The 19,776-nt window shown below is 38.7% G+C and overlaps 5 protein-coding genes across 10 annotated transcripts in view; 3 read left to right on the top strand and 2 right to left on the bottom strand.

Moving 5' to 3' along the window:
- Positions 1-255: 255 nt before the first annotated feature.
- LOC114249422 (SOSS complex subunit B homolog) lies at positions 256-2,373 on the bottom strand. The gene is made up of 2 exons (XM_028183002.2): positions 1,833-2,373; positions 256-1,719 (listed from the first exon to the last, which is right to left on the bottom strand). Exons 1-2 carry the CDS (start codon positions 2,118-2,120, stop codon positions 1,480-1,482), a joined length of 528 nt encoding a protein of 175 aa, XP_028038803.1. The 5' UTR covers positions 2,121-2,373; the 3' UTR covers positions 256-1,479.
- Positions 2,374-5,744: 3,371 nt separating this feature from the next.
- Rae1 (ribonucleic acid export 1) lies at positions 5,745-9,610 on the top strand. Its single transcript, XM_028183003.2, has 7 exons — positions 5,745-6,274; positions 6,553-6,645; positions 6,968-7,045; positions 7,960-8,055; positions 8,515-8,586; positions 8,662-9,144; positions 9,365-9,610. The coding sequence occupies exons 1-7, from the start codon at positions 6,122-6,124 to the stop codon at positions 9,449-9,451; spliced, it is 1,062 nt and encodes a 353-aa protein (XP_028038804.2). The 5' UTR covers positions 5,745-6,121; the 3' UTR covers positions 9,452-9,610.
- A 759-nt stretch (positions 9,611-10,369) lies between these two features.
- On the bottom strand, positions 10,370-12,390 carry ND-B12 (NADH dehydrogenase [ubiquinone] 1 beta subcomplex subunit 3). 4 transcript variants are annotated; one of them, XM_028183009.2, is made up of 3 exons: positions 12,236-12,390; positions 11,934-12,065; positions 10,370-10,678 (listed from the first exon to the last, which is right to left on the bottom strand). In XM_028183009.2, the coding sequence occupies exons 2-3, from the start codon at positions 12,062-12,064 to the stop codon at positions 10,504-10,506; spliced, it is 306 nt and encodes a 101-aa protein (XP_028038810.1). In that variant the 5' UTR covers position 12,065; positions 12,236-12,390; the 3' UTR covers positions 10,370-10,503. The 4 variants fall into 4 exon arrangements, with proteins under 4 accessions (XP_028038810.1, XP_028038813.1, XP_028038811.1 ...); XM_028183012.2 differs by having other exon boundaries at positions 12,249-12,367; XM_028183010.2 differs by having other exon boundaries at positions 12,216-12,360.
- Positions 12,139-13,844, top strand: LOC149500721 (uncharacterized). The gene is made up of 2 exons (XM_089735761.1): positions 12,139-12,150; positions 12,966-13,844. Exons 1-2 carry the CDS (start codon positions 12,139-12,141, stop codon positions 13,827-13,829), a joined length of 876 nt encoding a protein of 291 aa, XP_089591887.1. The 3' UTR covers positions 13,830-13,844.
- A 5,189-nt stretch (positions 13,845-19,033) lies between these two features.
- Positions 19,034-19,776, top strand: part of LRP1 (LDL receptor protein 1) — a 77,263-nt gene continuing 76,520 nt past the window's right edge. For all 3 annotated transcript variants that reach the window (XM_089735718.1, XM_089735717.1, XM_089735716.1), the window contains exon 1: positions 19,034-19,450. In XM_089735718.1, the coding sequence (XP_089591844.1) occupies positions 19,330-19,450 (121 nt within the window). In that variant the 5' untranslated portion in view covers positions 19,034-19,329. The remainder of the gene's footprint in view (positions 19,451-19,776) is intronic.

Raw genomic sequence — 19,776 nt, 5'->3', positions numbered from 1 at the left:
CAGCTCACCTGGCCTATAGTGTTTATCGAAGTGCCGTGGGCGCAGCCACAAGCTGGCGGCTACCCGTGCGGGACGCTCGCCTCAGTCGCCTCCCCACCGCTAGTTGTTCAAATTTATAAATTTGACGAATTTCATTTTCATTAGACGACGTTTTTAAACCACGGAGAAGCCATTCATTTAGATCATTTAGGTCGTATTTAATTAGAAATTGTAGAATTTAAGTACAAATTATACAGAATAAAAATCCCAAACAAATAAGAGTCCATATTTTTATTACACATTGTTCTTGCAGGATACACATTATGTCTTATCTGATATTTAAAATTGCAGACATTGGCATCATCAAGCCATTCAGAATAATAATTATTAGGGACTGAAACCATATGTGTAGTGTAGACATGTCTAGTTCATGATCTACTTTGTATCGCCTACTGCATCTACAACACAATTGAGGGGTGTGTGTGTGTGTGTAATATCAAATACCAAATTTTTTCACAGGAGACTAAAATTCATTTACATTTTCTGTTCTCCAAAGTTCATGTATTTTAGTTATATTTTTAGTTTTCTTCTTACACCGGTACCTTCTAAAACTGATAAGATTTTCGTAACAAAATCATTTTACTAAAAATTAAGAGAAAGTGAGTATAGTGGGATTAAATATAATATTATTTATAGTCTGCAAACATCATGTTTAGTGATGAGATTTTATAGCATGACTCTTCTCCAAACTGAATTTTCTTTAAAAAGTTATTGAACTTTAAGCTTTACTAATGGAGTTTATTTTAATTATTCCCAATCGATAGAGATATTGAAAGCCCTCAGGAGGCATCCGCAGCATAAGGTTGTCAATCAGATACAAATATTGAACAGGTATCCCAGGCTATTTACAGTATAAATACCCACATACTTCTCAGAGTATGAGTTGACTTTCAAGTACATTACTCACTAACGCTAAAAACCATTTTATATATGTACTGATGGAATTGGCTCAGAAACAAATACAATGAGTGTCAAACTACAAAACAAGAAATGGAGTGAAACTACATGGGAATGTAAGAAGTGGCTTACACCATTAAATATTCCAGGTTGTTGCTGAGGTACTGCACTTTGCATGTTTAGTACTAAACCGTGGAATACTATGTAAGATATACTAGATGCATATAGTTCGGTTTGTTCAGACTGTTTTGGCACAAATGACAGTCCACTTTTTCAAAGTGCAAGTGGTCAAAATAAAAATGTGTTCATTGTTTTGTAACAAATAGGCAGGATAGTGATGAACCTGTGAAGGCTTACAAAATACTCTTCCACCAAAGGTATTTTTTGTTTTCAGTTTGTCTCTGCATTATGTACCACCTCTGCATCGAGCTCACAAGCATGTCTCTATTATTACACTGTCACTTTTCACTGTTAAATATTTAGTTTAAACCCCAGTTGTTTCAAGCTTCTCAAGTCCACAACTTGGCCCTATTCAGGTGACTGCTATCTCCTATTGTTGCCTCGCTGGTGACCTCGGCCTCTTACGTATGTCTTGTGAGCATGCTTGCCATGTTCAGTAGCTGAAGGTGTGAAGCGTTCAGACTTGTTGTTGTGTTGTGTGGTCGGAGCAGACGACTGCTGATTGCGAGCTGGAGCCGAGGGAGGAGCGGGTGGTGCGGGAGGAGTAGCTTGTGGCTCACTCATGTTTACCTGCTCATTGAATAACATACAAAACTCTCCAACCTGAAACAGAGCACGAGTTCTCACGATATTCCTATATGATCATATTATATCAGTTAGGGAAGTACATGCTTATTTTTAAAAAACCTAAGTCTTAATATTATTTCTACGAATACCTTCTGTATGTCTCCAGACTTGCCAGAGTAGAGTGTGAGTGCCGCCCGCCACAGTGAGGCGTAGCCCCGCGTGAGACGCACAATGTCCCCGGGCTGCAGCAAGGCACCCGGCTCGTCCCACACCGACAGATTGACGCAGGCGGTCGCGTCAGCTACCCGCAGCGTGCGCACTTCCCGAGCCTCCTTCGTCAATGTCGGCGGACCTACATCCAACACTATAAATACTGCGTTTATGTTTTTCATACCTGCCTTGAGGTCTTTTATTTGAATGTACTCTAAATTACTCATTTTAAAAATCCCTTAGCTATTTTAGCTCGCCCTTAGCATTTACATATTTGTATTGGCAGTATTTAAGAAATTTTATAAGAATCAGATCATCTAAATAACTGTTCGTTGATTTAAAACAGTGATTACATTTACATTCTTAATTCTTGAATATTTCATGGATTACAACCTTAATCATTAGAGGTTTAACATCCTAGAAGAATAAACCATAGATTATACACTTAATTTATTTGAATAAACTATGTTTTTTTTTTCGAGTTTATGACCTGGTATCTAGACTTTTAGGCCAGTATGTTTACAGCACAGACACAGACTATATACACTACAGTGATCGTGATATTATAGTATAAACAATACCGTCAATACCTACTACAGTGTCAGCTGTATTAGTGTTCTGTTTCTTTATTTCGATTATTAACAGTTAAAGAGAATTTAGACCTTAAAACAAATTTTTATTGTTTTATGTAAAGTGAAAGGTTTCGCAAAAATTTATTTTATTTATTTTTTATGAAATTTTCAAAATTAATTGAACAATGCCATTTCATGCTATCAAACAATCTAATTTAATTCCATTTCTAAAATTTTAGGTTTATGTAAATGGGCGGATGACTTTAAAGTGGTAGCACGAGGAGCTACGTTGTGTTAATTATTTAGTTTTGTTAAATCACTGTTTTTTCAGGTTTGTACGTGCTACGTGCACTGTTTAGCATCTGTGAAAGTGCACAAATGGGAGAAAATGAAACAAAGCCGCTAGACGTGGCTTCTTAGGTCCTTTCAAAAAGTCAACTGAAGTCTTACTAAATAACCATCAACTTTCTCAGCCTTTATTTTAGATCATCTCATTTTATTTCGTTAAATTTCATCTCAATTCATTACAATCTTTTTTTTTATGGTTGAGGAATTACTGGTGCCCCGGAGGCTTTTCCAGTTTTACCAGGACAGGCAGGCAGGCTCGACCAGGAGGATTGGAATTTGCTAACAGCTGCCCGAGCACCTCCAAAAAAACCTAGCAATTCAAGAGCAGCTGCTTCGCGAATGAATCTACTACCCGATTGGAATCGCGACCCGCTGAGAAGATCGGGCGAGAAACTGAGCGGGCTGATGCATGGGTTGGATTAGATGGCATGTCGAACTGTTTGCCGAGGTCGACGAGTACGGTTACCGGGGTCCCTAAGCTTGCTCCTAGTGTTAGAGCTGAAGGCATCTAATACAAGAGTTATTGGATTTGATTGATTCGTGGTGAAGGATGTGTCTGGAGCGTCGAGGGTGACTGGTTCCTGCGTGACCAGGATTCGAGGAGTAGCCAGCGGCGGTAACGATAAGGCGATTATCATGACGCATAGCCATAACGAAGTAACGTTCCAACATAACGTTTCTGGAAATAGTGAACTAAATTTTAACCATTTCTTTGAGGCTTTTGTATAGATATATTATGTTTGTTGTAGGTCGTGTATATGTCGACCGTATAATTCCTTAGAACGCCACCTATATATTTTTTTGTGTGGATTTGCGGTGTTTTAAATTGGATATCTGTATCAATTAGACTTAGCGGTGTAAAGTTGTTATCTAATTTTACTATTGCAGAATGGATATAACTATTTGATGTTTAAAATAAAAGAAATTAGTAAAGGTTTTGGTTAATATTCTAAAATATTTATTTAAAATCTTATTAATTATACAATCTTTTTTAAATAAGATATCAAAAATACAATAAAAAAAACACTGTGTAACAATAGATTACCGCCGCCGCCGATGGCGATTTCTAGGACACGAGACAGCAGTGTTAAGACTACAGAGTGAGAAATCTCTTCACAAGTCGGGTAGTAGCGAAGATAACTGCCTTCTGTATCAGGCCCCTAACCCAGCTGGATAACAAAAGTTTCTTAAGGTGTTGATCGAAACTTTTCGCTATCAAAACATGTACCGACACAACTATTGGAACAATGATGATTGAATCAACATCCCACACGGCGGTAGTCTCGTGGGCCAGTTCTAAATATTTTATTAATTTATCCTTTTCTACCTTCTCGAGGAATCTTGTCATGAGGAATGGTGATACTGCTCGACGCGCAGACCGATTTATTATCACAATATCAGGCTTAATGGCAACAATATACCTATCCGTGATAATAGATTGGTCCTTGGAGAGTGTAACATGACCATTTTTAGGAACTGGTTAAGGTTGGTATTGATAATAAGGTACAGCAGAATCAAGAAAACCATATTTCGGAGCAAGTTGTTGATGGATAATCCTAGCCACTTTTTTATGTCTATGCAAGTCCTCGCCGTTAAGAAAACGAGAGCAGCCGGATGCAATTTGTTTAATAGACTCTCCCGGACGGTGGCATGCCCGACAAATGTCGACTGTCCCATCCTTTAGTATATATTTCCGGGAGCTCTTCGTCATGATAACTTCGTACATAATTGCAAAGATAAAACTTTCAGTTTCTCCAAAGAGGTTACTGAATCGTAACCGGGCCACGAAAGTTAATTGGTCTACATCAGGCCCTGTGAGAGCCTGGTAGAACCTACCGTGTAACTCCTTGCTCCTCCATACGGTTATGCGATCCGAAATACTCTCTACCTTCGGCCTCTTCCAATTCACGTTAGCTAAGGATAGTGGAGTTAGTCCCTTATCAACTGTAACGACATCCCGATACATATACACGTTTACCTTAAGGAAATATTCCCTAAAGTTGTATAGTTCTTGGTTATGCAGATCATTGACATTCAAATTACCACGATCCTGGAACGCGAGGAGTGAAGTTGTGTAATTTGTTTTATTTTGTCTATTTAGTGTTTCTTAAGGTTTAAATGTGTAATAACGTTGGTTTATTAACTGTTTAATATCTGTGAAAGTGCACAAATGTGGAAAAATGAAACAAAGCCGTGGACGTAACTTTTCGGGATCCTCCAAAAAGTCCACTGAAAAACTCTTAGTAGATGTCCACCATTCTACTGAGATTATATTTCATCCTATTTCATTTCATTTAATTTCATCCCAGTTGATTAATGTCTCATATTATAGTCGGATTTTTTATTAGACGAAGTAAACTGACGTTTACTGTGTTGTCAGTTTTTGATGAAATAAAAATAGTGTTGTGACAAAGTGAACGATTGAAAAAACTCCTGAATTAATGAAATTGCCTCGATTGTCTAGTGAATAGTTAGTGTGCCGAACTGCCGATATCGGGCACGGGGTTCGAATTTTAGCCGTGCTTTGTACATACCAACGAGTTTTCGACGAAACATTATGTTCCTATGGTATCTACCTGTACTGAATACCGAGTGTTTTAAACATTAAGAAAAACATTGCGAGGAAGCTTGTAAGACTGTCCTATTTCCAATGCATCATATAGTTGAAACTATAGATGTATAAAATATAACAATTATAGGTACATAGGTAATGAAAATAAAAAAAACTGATTGTAGTTACATACTACTAGTAACATATTATTATATTGGATCACTTTAATACAATTTTATTGTAAAATATAAATAATATTCTTTTATAGTTTGAAATTAATGAGTAACTCTTCACACTCATTGTTCATTTATGTGATTGAACGAGAACTGAACGCATCACTATTACTTTAAATATAGCAACATTATTTCACAAAGTGACATTAGCTACTGTCAGCTGGCTTCGTCTAATTAAAAATCCGACTATAATCATCTTCATTTCATTTCACTCCATAATATCATTTTTCATAAAAATATGAATATAAATTAAAATAAGACATGACTTAAAAGTTTCAGTTACCAGGTCATAAAATCCCTTAAAAAAAAGAAGGAAACATAACCTTAAAGTATAAGAGTAAACAAAACAACATTATACCTACCAATTTTCTTCTTGTGTATTTATAGAGTACAAAATTCTATATACATTTATTTATCTATAATAACTAAACATTGCAGATACAAAATTATCGTTTTTTTTGTGTTCTCAAACAAATTTGTAAGAGTAAATTGTTGGTTTGTTGGTTGGTTTGTAGAAGAGTACAATGTTCGGTAGTCAGATTAGCACGGGCTCGAACAACCCCAACAAGGACGTGGAGGTTTCCTCGCCGCCCGATGACACCGTGTCGGCCCTCGAGTTCTCGCCGCCCTCCGTCACTCTGCACACCTTCCTGATCGCTGGCAGCTGGGACTGCCAAGTAACTACCAATAATAGTTCATTGAGCCGATTGCTAACTATTGCTTAATTGTTTCTGGAAGAGTTTATAAACTATAATGTCATTTGGTACATATTGTAGAACTAATACCAATTACAATATAGTAGGGCAGCCGTTGTACTGTAAAAACGGAGACTTAGAACTTATGTGTCAAGGTGGATGGCAGCATTTACGTTGTTCATGTCTATGGACTCCACCACCACTGACCACTTAACACCAGGTTTTCAAGTTTAAAACTATGAGAATAATTACTTTTCCAGGTGAGATGTTGGGAAGTGGAAACTTCTGGGAAAACAGTGCCTAAGGCTGCACAGCCTATGGATGGACCGGTCCTAGATGTCGCCTGGCATGATGTAAGCAAAATTACAGTCCTATTGCTTGTAATAGTATACATTCAAGGTAATTTGTAATTCAATGAAACACTACCCTACATAATTTTGTTGCAAAGCAGTAAGACCTTCAAGTTAGAAGGGTGAGCCTGCTATTATACTTTACAATAAAGTTTCTAAACCTCATTTACAATTCTAAAAACTCATAGTGTAATCCTATTACATCCAGTAGGGTGACATAACAACATCTGAAGTAATATAAGTCACAGTACTGCCAGGTACAAAGGTAGATAAATATGTAGAATTTATTCAAAATGCACTATAACTACCAAATGTTTTGTTTAAGGATGGGACGAAGGTTTTTATGGCTTCAACAGACAAAAGTGTGAAGTGTTGGGACTTAGCAGCCAACCAAACGATGCAGGTGATTGCTTCCACTTTATTCATGTAGAAGGCCAGCTCATGGCCCACCTGTTGATAAGTGGTGGAGTGATGTGATAGTACACTATAGTTATTAACTATTGTCTATATCTATTGAGACAGTACTTTGCGGTTCAATTTGCATTAAAGATAAATAAATAAATAAATAATAAGGCACAAATCACACAGTAATCAGTCTCCAAGCAAGGATCCTTGTACTGTGTATGGTAGTCCATAATTACTCGTATTTGTGTCGTGTCCATATTGGTGAACAAGATACGAATGTAGTGAAAAGAAAACACTAATCATTAACACATTTTTGAAAATGAAATTCACTTGAATTTAGCATGGATTGCCAGCCCATCATAATTTACGCTCCAGATGTCAGTATGTATTGTAAAACGACAACTTCGTAGGTAAAGAGCTATTATGTAAATACATAGATATTAAATGGCAGATATCAGACACACACTCCTGCTTGTGACACTAGTGATTGCCACACGTGAGAATGAGTGTTGAGATCGTCGTGAAGTAGAGCTTAGCCTGGAGTTAGCGCGAGGGGTGCGACTGTGCTGGCGTTCGAATCCCACCGGCCAGTCACAAATGTTGAACGAAATACCTACATACTTGTTATAATCCGTGTTGATTTCCAAAACTAATCAATAACTTCGTGTAACCACTGTGGGCGGGGCGCCTTGCGAGCTCGCACACGTATATACCTACCTGACTGCTGCCAGTTTGAACCGTGGGATAGTCAGCATACTGTCTACAATGGAGACTTGACCTCATGTCTGAAGGAGGGTGGCAGCATTCACGTCGTGCTGTCTATGGGCTCTGGTAACCAGTTAACAGCAGGTGGGCCGTGAGCTCGTCCGCCCGTATAAGCGACAAAGTATATGATGTCTACTTGGTACATAGGTAGCGGCGCACGACGCTCCAGTGAAGACTTGCCACTGGATCAAAGCGCCCAACTACACGTGCCTCATGACCACCTCCTGGGATAAAACTCTAAAGGTAACCTGCAAACACATTGTTGATTAAAATAATTCCGTTACCAAAAACGATCAAGTAACCCGCGGGCAGTAGTTAGCACCTCCATGCCCTCGTCTACAGACAGGCACAGAGCTCTCATGCACTGGACCGGCTCCAAGTACCCAAGCAAAACTATTGACAGACACCCCAGTTCCGAGGAGCCTGACCAGTGTGCCTAGTTCGATGTTTTAAGGTTCTCGATGGCGTAACAGTTAACTCAAAGTATGGAGTTGTAACGTTTGCCTACATTTGCCGCTAGGGGCGCTGTTCCTACTGCATACAAATTTGAGTTAACTTTTACGCTATCGAGAACGTTAAAAACTCGCACTGAAGACATTAAACAAGAACATTCAGTTATTTTTCAAACAGTACTCAATCGTCACTAATCTTAAGGTTCATTCATCGATCTCGTTCATTTAACAAAAGTCACTTGTCGTTCAGTTCTGGGACACGCGCACTGCAGTTCCGAGCATGACCCTCAATCTAACAGAGAGAGCGTACTGTGCTGATGTGGTAAGTTCATTTTGGTGGTTTTTTCATTTAGCTTCAGGGTAGAACGAAGTGCTTTAATATTATGATGACCTGCAGGAGTACCCGATGGCGGTGGTCGGCACGGCAGACCGCGGCATCTGCATGTACACGCTGGAGGGCAAGCCCGCCGAGTTCAAGCGCATCGAGTCGCCGCTGAAGCACCAGCACCGCTGCGTCTCCATCTTCAAGGACAAGAAGAGCAAGCAGCCGACCGGCTTCGCGCTGGGCAGCGTGGAGGGCCGCGTGGCCATCCAGTACGTGAACCCGAGCAACCCCAAGGACAACTTCACGTTCAAGTGCCACCGGACCACGGGCGCGGTGGGCGGCTACCAGGACATCTACGCCGTCAACGACATCGCCTTCCACCCGGTGCACGGCACGCTCGCCACCGTCGGCTCCGACGGCTCCTTCTCCTTCTGGGACAAAGACGCCAGAACCAAGCTCAAGAGCACCGAGCTCCTGGACCAGTCCCTCACCAAGTGTGCCTTCAACCACAGCGGCCAGATCTTTGCCTATGCAGTCGGGTATGACTGGTCTAAGGTGAGATGTCTACTTATGATTGTCGTTCGTCTCTCTGTAGCTTATTCATACGGACACGGTATAAAGTGACCGGACTGAACATTCCGCGCCACTGATACAACAATATAACCTAAATGTTAACGAACAATTTAATTAATTCACATTTCAAGTGAGATCCGCTGATTTATTACGCAATGTAGCTCACGAGAAAGAATCTACCAACAAGAATTATATCCCTCAGGGTCACGAGCACTACAACCCCAATAAGAAGACGTTCATTTACTTGCGAGCATCTTACGAAGAACTCAAAGCGCGTCCGACACAATAACCCCACTAGTTACTCCTCCACCCCCGGCCGGCGCCGAGCGCTCCCCGCAGCCCACGGACAACGCGCAATGTACTGCGCTGGGAATCTCAAAGACTGATTGTGTCTGCAGACGGGAAACTTACATTAATATGCTGATTAAAAGTTACTGTGAAGCACTGGTACCTATGTTTTTTTTTATTAAACCACCAAATAGATATTATTGTTAATGCCTATTATGTGATGATGTGCTTCCGTATCCGTCACCACGAGACGGTTGGTGCAGAGCGGAAGAGTGACGTCATTAGACGTTCGTATAGTGACGCAGGACGCTTGCTCTAGTTAGACCGCTGTAATTGCCTCGTGACTCGTCAATACATACTGCTACTTCTGGATTGGGATCGAATAATCACGTAACGACGGGCTGGGAGATCTATCATCGGTCTAAGGAATAAAAAAATTCCAAAAACTTTTATCTGATTAATTTGAAATTGCAGTTACAACTGTTGGCATAAGGCGGGTTGCCCAGTACTGTCGACTTGCTAAACGTGGCGCGCGACAGGGTCCTATCAATTGCTAGCAGCATTGCACGTGTGGAATAAGGCTTTGTGAAAAGTTGATATCTTTTTTCATAGAAGGTTATGTGGTATATTTCAATTATTATTTTTTCGTACCTAATCGTCGGTAGCATACAGGGCTATTACAACTACGCGCGGATCGGTAGGTGATCTCACAGGCTCAGCCTAAAAGAATCGTTAACACTAGCCCTAGCAAGAGTAGTGATTCGCAAAATCTACCATCGGATCAGGGCAGGCCAAAGATTGATGGCTGGTGTGGTGTTCCGCGCCTTAATCGAGACGAGATACTAGGGGTGGCGTCGGAAGTGAATTAATATTTTATCTCTAAAGCGTAAGGATATTTTATAAACAAAACCAATAGAAATGAGTAGTGAAATTTTGCATTTTAATGCCATTGACTCTTACAAAGTTTGAATCAAGTTCTACAGACAATTAAACCAGTCAATAAGTAATTCTATTTTATTTCAACTACAATGATGTAAACAATTCACAACAAAGTCAATGTTCTCCCTCGTGCCCGTGACCATGCCCATGTTCACCCCCTCCCATAAATTTATCCAGAGCCACTGTGATTACTGTGAGTCCCAGTCCAATGGGAAATCCTCTAAAGAAGAATTTTCTGGCTCTCTGCCAGCGAGTGCCAAATCCAGGGTGATATCTCCAAGCCTCATTTCTGAAACATACAATAGATTAATAACAGACTTGGTTGTGGTAATTAGTGCCACTGGCTGCTGGGCTGAGGGTCATGGGTTTGTTTTCCAATGCACGCAACCACTGAATTGTTTGGTTTCTGGTTCCTATAGTACAATAAGTCATGGTATGAGGCCAGGCCAGGTGATCATCTGTGATTTGTCATATTTTATTAAAGCATACATAAACAATTTAATTATTCTCAGATTTTTTAGTATATTTCTTGCACCCACTTCATGTATTCCCATTAAGATTAAATGTCATAATTAATTTTAGAGTAAAGCCTTAAAACTTTGTAGTTTATACATAATTTTTATATTTAATTTAGTGCTAAGTTAGTGTACTTATTATTAATTACATACTTTTACATTTATTGATTCTTTAACTGGATAAAAAAGTTAACATCCCCTTTGGTGTTGCATGGATGGACAGAGATAGTAGACAAAGCCAATTGAAATCACAACCTAAACACATCCACACATCTAGAGAGTTGAGGTTGAATATTGTATAATGTCTGTCTCAAGTAGGTAAGGTGCTGGTATACACAACACCGTGCAGGATCACAATAGTCAGAACAGTCATGGAAATTATATATGTTTTGTGATGTTTATAAGTTAACATACCCTAATGCACTATGAATGTCTTAAGTATGTGTTTCATTAGGAAAATTGGGACCTCTATATAAAATATGCAAAAATATGCATAAAATATGGCATAGTTACATTGTTCTTTATGAGTATATTAGGCATCTCTTCCTTTTAGGTAACTATAACTCAAAACAATTATACTTTACTTTGTAATAATATTAATATTTATCTGTTCAAATTAAATGAGAGCTTTCCAACAATAACTTTACTGAACAGAATTTATATCTGTTTTAAAGCTAGGCTAGAGGATATAATAAAACCATCTATCATAATAGTAATATAAATTGGCATACACTAGATACTACTGGCATATAAATTACTTGTGAGTTCTGCACTAAGTGGCTTTATGAGATAATTGTTTGTTGCGTTGAGCAAGTACAGCCCATATAAACAGACCATAACTTAAAAATATGGAAGCAATCACACTATTTGATGTTAATATTTGATTGCTAACAAAAGGCCTTACAGCCAATATCACACTTTTTTTTACTCTTCATTATAACTGGAATCAGCTAGTCAGGAGCTGCTTATAATCCATGACTTATAGACGAATTACGTTGATACCTACAGTGAAAAAATGTAATTGATTACCTGATCCATGGATCTTTAAGTCCTTTAACAGCTAAGGCCTTTTCAAGCTCATCCAGTTGTGGGATACCTTTGACAGTAAACTGGGAGTAGTGAGGCACTGTGTACGGGGGCCCATGTCCGTGACCACCCATTCTGCACACAGAAAACAACCCTTTATCTTCATCATAATAACCAGATAACCTCTTAATTTATTACATAACATGCTATGCTACAGAATGTATGTTTACAAATAAATGTTACTGAGCATATTCTTACATAATAATTTAAACTTATTTCACGTACGTTTACTATTATTTGTTTACCTCAAAAGATTACCATTTACTTCGCATACAATTATTAGCGAAGAGGATTTTCTTTTAAAAATTGACAACGGTGTGACAGTAGTAGTTAGTTCTATTTTTCTAATTGGAAAGGCAAATGTATCGTACCATACAGCCTAATCATTGTCTTTTTTGTGAAAAAATAATATGGAGCGAAATGAAATGAAGTTGATTAATTTGAAACATTAATCAATTGGCGTGAAATTAAATGAAATGAAATAAGATGGGATATGGGATGAAATATAATTTCAGTAAAATGGTGGTTAAATAGTGAGACTTTTTCAGTGGACTTTTTGAAAGATCCCGCGAAGCTACGTTCAGCGGCTTTGTTATTTTTTCCACATTTGTGCACTTTCACAAATACTAAACAGTTAATAAATCACCTTTGTTACACGTTTGGTCACCGTTCTCGTCGATTAGGACGAAAAGTCCAATGAGTCAACCATAGACCGTGACGTGGCGACCAATACAGGCAAAGATCATTGGGCGTTTTTTACCCGCTTTTTTTAAAGTCGCGAACATAAACCAAAACACTTTTAAATCATAGTGCTTCCAATCATATTTAATATTATGTGGTTATTTTAATTCATAACAATGGGAAAATGGAAATAAAAGTAAAATGAAATTCATATTTTAAGTTGACTATTTGTCCTAATTACTAAATATGACCGCTCAGTAAGTTAAAATATCACTCCGTGGTATTTTCGTAAAGATATTATATATTTTCATATTGGACCGCGGCTTTAGAGACTCTATCCCTGCCATCGAAGAGCATGGATATGATGCACATATGCCGCCAACAAGGACGAGAGGAGAGCAGTTGAGCACAGTAGATGCAAATAAATCACGTCTAATCACTATGTGTCGTTGGGTGGTAGAGACTATTAATGGTCGCTTTAAAAAAGACTTCAAAATATTCCGCCATGTTTATTTTAATGTAGCGCTTACAAATATGATGACTGATTTTAAAATAACTGCAGCACTTATCAATGCCACTTATCAGCCATATAGAGATAACGCTCATGCCGCAGAGTTTATAAATATAATAAATGAGAATATAAATAGAGAAAATGAATTGGCTGATTACGTGATTCGAAACAACTTAAACAGGCAAAGAGTTGCATTCACGCCGATAGAGGCAAACAATCCCGAATTAAGAGATTTTCCACAATTAACTTACGACGAGCTATTTTTATTTACCTTGGGAATATACCATTTGAAATTGGCCAAATCTTATTGCCATGAACACATGCGGCCAAACGGAGTGTATATAATGGAATTATACCATCGCAGAGAGTTGGTAGAAAATAAAATATTAATACGAGGCAGAATACAGTCTCGTCACATAAGAGCAAAACGCTATTATACATATATACTAATAAATCCGGCATTGCAAGGAAGACAAAGCCTCGAAGGGTATTACTGTTCCTGTATACACGGCCGCCGCACTGTAGGGAGTTGCGCGCACATCGCCAGTGTGGTATACTTTTTATCTTGGGCTATATATCAAGAAGAATTTCACGCACCTGCGGCGTTTTTAGACGAAACTCTTGTAGATTTGGATGCGGCAGAATAAAAGTAAAGAGAAAAACATGTTTTTTTTATTCCTTTTTTCCTCTTGAATTATTGCACAAAAAAGTAAAAAAAAATATATTTTTTTAATGTCCAGTTTCTCCTTATTCCCACGGCTCACAGATATGGGACCTATACCATTGTAAACTAGATTCAATTGCCTATCCACCAGACCTAATTTCATTTTTGTTCGCTGTAGGTAAGTGTCCCATACAAAGGTGCCCGATGTCCTTTGAAATAAATATTTTTTATTCATAATTTTAACTAATCATATCCATGAACTTATTTTTACGGCAACCCACGCTCACGAACATAATTTATTTGGTAAAAAATATTTTTTACCTGGTTATCAAATTGGTTAAGGTCGTTCTTTCCTGGGGTCTCTACTCTATCTTATTTCGATGTTAATAAAGTGGTTATATAGTAAAACATGTTTTTAATTAAATATAGATAGTAATTGAAGGATATTTTATACACCTATCGATTTTGTGTAAATGTACAAGAAATTGGACAAACCCGAAATCCATACAAACTTGGGCCTGGCGTTACAGTGCTAGAATTTGGGCATAAGTTACAATACCTAAGAAGGTTTCATGAGCCCAATTTTCAGGTCTCCCAGCAATGGCCAAATTGGTAAAATCAGACAATGTTTACATTTTAGGTTATGTTTATTGTTCGAGATATTTTAATAAAAACGATATTTTTGAGGCTATTTCCTACTAAAGATGAGTAATTTTTTACGAAACCTGTTGCAGCAACAGGTTGCTTTAAAATAAAAATGGAACCTGTTACGAGAAATCGCGCGTTAGGTTGTTTACGAAAACGAACGAAAGCCAAAAATTAAAAACAACGTAATGCGAAACGCGCTGCGCACGAAATGATTTTTTTAAGGGATTTTATGACCTGGTAACTAAGACCTTTAGGTCAGTCTTATTTTAATTTTAATGAAAACTTTTTTATATGAAAAACTATATTTATATGATAGCTTTTTTATATAAAATATAAATCATTACGTGCTCCCATATTATCTCATCACATTTCATTTCATTTTAGTTCATGCCTTTTTTATTTTTATTTTTTATTGCTTAGATACTCATCGACGAGCTCACAGCCCACCTGATGTTAAGTGGTTACTGGAGCTCATAGACATCTACGACGTAAATGCGCCACCCACCTTGAGATATAAGTTCTAAGGTCTCAGTATAGTTACAACGGCTGCCCCGCCCTTCAAACTGAAACGCATTACTGCTTTACGGCAAAATCCAAAATATCTTCAGTTGGCAACATTAAAGATAACATAACACGATTTGATACATTTGTGTTTTTCTATGGCATAGTCACATTAATATAAAAATGCAAAACTACCCTTTCATGCTATATTTAATGTTGTCAGTTGTAGATATTTTGAATTGCCGCCATTGTAAGTAGTTGTGTCACGATTCGATGGCCATACTCTATTTACATTGATTAAAATACCTATAAAAACAGTCATTTATCCTAAAGCAAAAGAGTATTAATTATTTTTTACACTTGATTTCCACTAAATCGATCCTATTTTATGGATGTTCTAATTCTAATCCGCACGTTTGTGGAGCTAGTTACGTATATTGAAATAAGTGTTGCAGATGTTTACAAAGATTGTTTAAAACAAAAAATTGAATTCAACTTATTTTCTACACTTGGCCATTGTCAATGAAGCTAAGATTTTAATAGGTTAATCAAGCAAAATAGACGAATTTTTTGGTACATATCCCATTCGTGTAACGCTTAGGCCCAAAATGGGGTTTCTCCTTTGTACTTGTAGAAGATATTAATTCAACCTACATCGTATATTTCCCTAGGTAAACACTATGAATTATAGCTTGTTTTGTTGGTACTTTATTTATGTACGCATAAGTAATCTTCAAAAGACAAACTCGAACAAAAATTTTTTTTTCCTTATTCTTTACAAAACATAGGAAATAAAATTATAGTAATCGGCACGAGTCTTGAGCTCTCGACAAAAGAGTGGAGAGCCGTCTGCGCTTTGTACACATAGCGTCAAAATAAATGGCCCACTCATGTATTATGTAAAAAATTTTTTTATAATTAAATTAACTTCGTTCAGTTTTGGATTTAAAATGTATTAGTAATTTTGCCTGTGGTTTCTATAGTCAAAAATAACCTTATTTTTAACCGACTTCCAAAAGGTTATCAGTACATTCTGTTTTGTATATTATACCTAGTCAGGTCATAAGTATTGTCACACAGTAAAAACTTTTCTTTTAGAATGCTGGCCACAAAAAAGTTTATTGAATTCGAATTTCGAATTGTTCATGAAAATAAAAATGTATACTTTTAGAATTTTACTCATTTTTAAATATGGAGTGGACGCTTAAAGAAGACCGTGTTGCAGTTATTGCGTTGCATCGTTGCGGTTACGCGCCAATTCAAATTTTTAACATACTGAAAAATTTAAATATAACCAAAATATTCGGTTTATCGTACCATCAAACGATACAATGAAGACTCTAGTGTAGATGACAGGTCAAGAAGTGGTCGCCCTCGGTCTGTTAGGACTCCAGCAGTGATAAAAGCTGCGAAGGCGCGAATTCAAAGAAATCCCAAACGTAAGCAGAAACTGTTGGCCCTTCAGATGGGGTTAAGCAGAACCACGGTGAAAAGGGTGTTAAACGAAGACTTAGGGCTTCGGGTATATCGAAGAAAAACAGGATATCGTTTGAATGCTCGTCTAATGGACCTGAGACTGAAGAGATGCCGCACTTTGTTGAAGCGGTACGCGGGAAAAAAATATCGGGAAATTCTTTTTTCGGATGAAAAAATTTTTACCGTAGAAGAGAGCTACAACAAACAAAATGATAAGGTGTACGGACACAGTAGTGAAGAAGCGAGCAACCGTATTCCGCGTGTCCAACGAGGTCATTTTCCATCCTCGCTCATGGTATGGTTGGGAGTTTCTTATTGGGGCTTAACAGAGGTACATTTTTGTGAGAAAGGTGTAAAAACGAATGCTATCAAATTGGGAAATCAAAATACAGTCCTGACGAACCTTGTGGAACCTGTTTCTCATACCATGTTCAATAACAAGCACTGGGTATTCCAACAAGATTCGGCGCCAGCTCATGGAGCGAAGAGCACACAAGACTGGCTGGCGGCGCGTGAAATCGACTTCATCCGGCACGAAGACTGGCCCTCCTCCAGTCCAGATTTGAATCCGTTAGATTACAAGATATGGCAACACTTAGAGGAAAAGGCGTGCTCAAAGCCTCATCCCAATTTGGAGTCACTCAAGACATCCTTGATTAAGGCAGCCGCCGATATTGACATGGACCTCGTTCGTGCTGCGATAGACGACTGGCCGCGCAGATTGAAGGCCTGTATTCAAAATCACGGAGGTCATTTTGAATAAACTTTAGTGTCATAAGAATCTATGTTGTAATGAACTTGTTTCAATAAACATGTGACAGAATTTATGACCTGACTAGGTATAATATTATACCTAGTCAGGTGACAGAATTTATGACCTGACTAGGTATAATATTATACCTAGTCAGGTCATAAATTCTGTCACATGTTCATTCATTATGTAACCATTCATATACCAAAATGAACTTAACAAAACATGTCCGTCACATGATCACTTTTCCCATATTGCTCTTCTATTTTATACACTTTGTGGCACATTTTATTTCAATCAATGGCTGCCACCAAATTGACTGTTTATTTGATCAGGTCGGTCACAGCTTTAAAGCTCCAACTAACGTTCTTGCTGCTAACATGAAAGTACAAATAGCTTACTAGAATAGTTTACTAGACTCAAGACAATGTTAATAGTTTGAATTAGACTGTGGCGGTAGCCATCACAGAACACAAGATAATTGACAGATGCCTAAATCTCATTTTCAAGATAAAGCGCATATATACAAGTTCCGAACAACAACATTCAGACCGTCGGTCTACCGAGCAATATCACCCGCTCGGTGGAAGATCTTCCCTTTGTCGTAAGCCCCAAACTGGTGACCCCGACGGAACAACTGCAGCCTTCATCATCAGCGCATCAAGAACTTCGGCTACCACGATTCCCACATTCTTGCAGATAAAAACAAAGTCATCAACAGTCGTCCCACAGCAAGCCAGCATCGCAGCCTCAACAGGACCATCGCAGCCGACTCACCGCGCTTCCTGGTCCTACGGCACGCAACTTCACTGCCTCATCACGCCGCTACAGTTCATCGCAGCCCACGACCGGATCATCAACGCTTGGGGTCACACATCTCCGGCGTGGCAGCTCTGCATCACATGGACTACGCACGACACGCACGCAACATTCAAGCTCAATCTCGACCCACCGCAGACTTCGAGCAGGACTGGCGACAATCACGCAGCATTCAGCTCAGTTTCGACTCACTGCAAACTTCGAGCAGCACTGGCGACACGCACGCAGCATTCAAGCTCAGTCTCGATTCACCGCAGGCTTCGAGCAGCACTGGCCCTTGCAAGCTAATCTCAGCACGGACAACGCTAATTAAAAATGATACGACCTCCAGTCTCGGAGGGGAGTGATGTGGCGAGTAGCCATCATACAACGCAAGATAATTGACAGATGCCTGAATCTCGCTTACGACATTTTCAAGATAAAGCGCATGTATACAAGTTCCGAATAACAACATTCCGTCGGTCTACCGAGCAATATCACCCGCTCGGTGGAAGATCTTCCCTTTGTCGTATATTCCCCAAATAGACCTTCATAAATATGTACCTACATCCAATTAAACTTTAATGCACAAATCTATTTAAATATAAAGTAATGATATAAATATGTATAAACTTTGGCATATATATAATTTAGCATAATATATATGCTGAGCTATGTATTAATAACTTATATTCTAAATAACTTAAACTATCGAGAAAAATCAGATACCTTCTGGACCAAGAAAACCAATACTACCCATCTAATATCAGAAGCTCTCAACATTTTCGATCGACAGCGAGGCGGACCGTGGTGACATTTGATTCAAAGTGATAATGCAGCTTCAACTTTCAAAGCTTACAATATTTAACAGCGGTTCAAGCGTTTGTTTCGTCTGACATACGCGGAATTGCCTGTGTTAGAAGGAAACAAGTGTCACAGTATGCCGCGAGCGTGCGTTCGGCGCCGGTCGGCTAGCTTCGGCTCGTCACCGGGTGTAGTGCGCTGTGCGACTGCGATGTATTTATTATCTGTGGGTGAATAGGTGAATTAGTAGAAGGCTGCCGGCCGTCGCTTGCTGGAGCTTTTGTTTGCTATATTCGTACTATCGGAGTGTTAGTTTTTGTTTTGAATTGAGCTTAACTTTCAATGAGATATTTTTGTCACCGTTACATACCGGTTCATGTATGTGCTCGAAATTATCGAGTATCTTTTAGCACAATGAACAATCCACGATTAGTTGAGCTTTAATACGAGAGAGAGCTTTGTTTCCACGCAATGCTTGTGTCCGTTTGTGTGAATTAGATCTGGAATGATGCCACCTCTCCGAGTGGCCTGGGTAGTTTGCACTATACTTTTGTGTCCTTCGTCTGGCCTGGAAGCAGTGGCGCAGTCTGAGAGCGTCGAGGCCCGAAGCTCAACACCAGTCGCAGGTGAGTGATTTCAAACGAAGTCATAGTAAAATAACAGTGCTGACAGGGTCTTCAGTACCATTTGTTCTCAGCTGAAAGATAAATTTATAACACTGCAGGTACATCATGTAGTGAAGGGTCAGTGGCATAACAGAGCGCCGCCCCGTCGCGACGGGCCAAGCCATCTACCTGTTGAAAACATAATATAGTACCAAGAATACAATAATAAATAACTCTTACTTACAGAAAGCCACTCATAAAAACTAGTAAGATAAAATCTCTCAGAAAATAATTAGGAAGTGAATTTGTACAAACGATCATTTATCACGTAATATGAACGTGCCCTA

The sequence above is a fragment of the Bombyx mandarina genome, chromosome 20 (assembly GCF_030267445.1).
Source record: "Bombyx mandarina strain Sakado chromosome 20, ASM3026744v2".
Taxonomy (NCBI): Eukaryota; Metazoa; Arthropoda; class Insecta; order Lepidoptera; family Bombycidae; genus Bombyx; species Bombyx mandarina.
The sequence above is the reverse complement of the archived record's forward strand: the minus strand, read 5'-3'. Positions and strand labels throughout refer to the sequence as shown.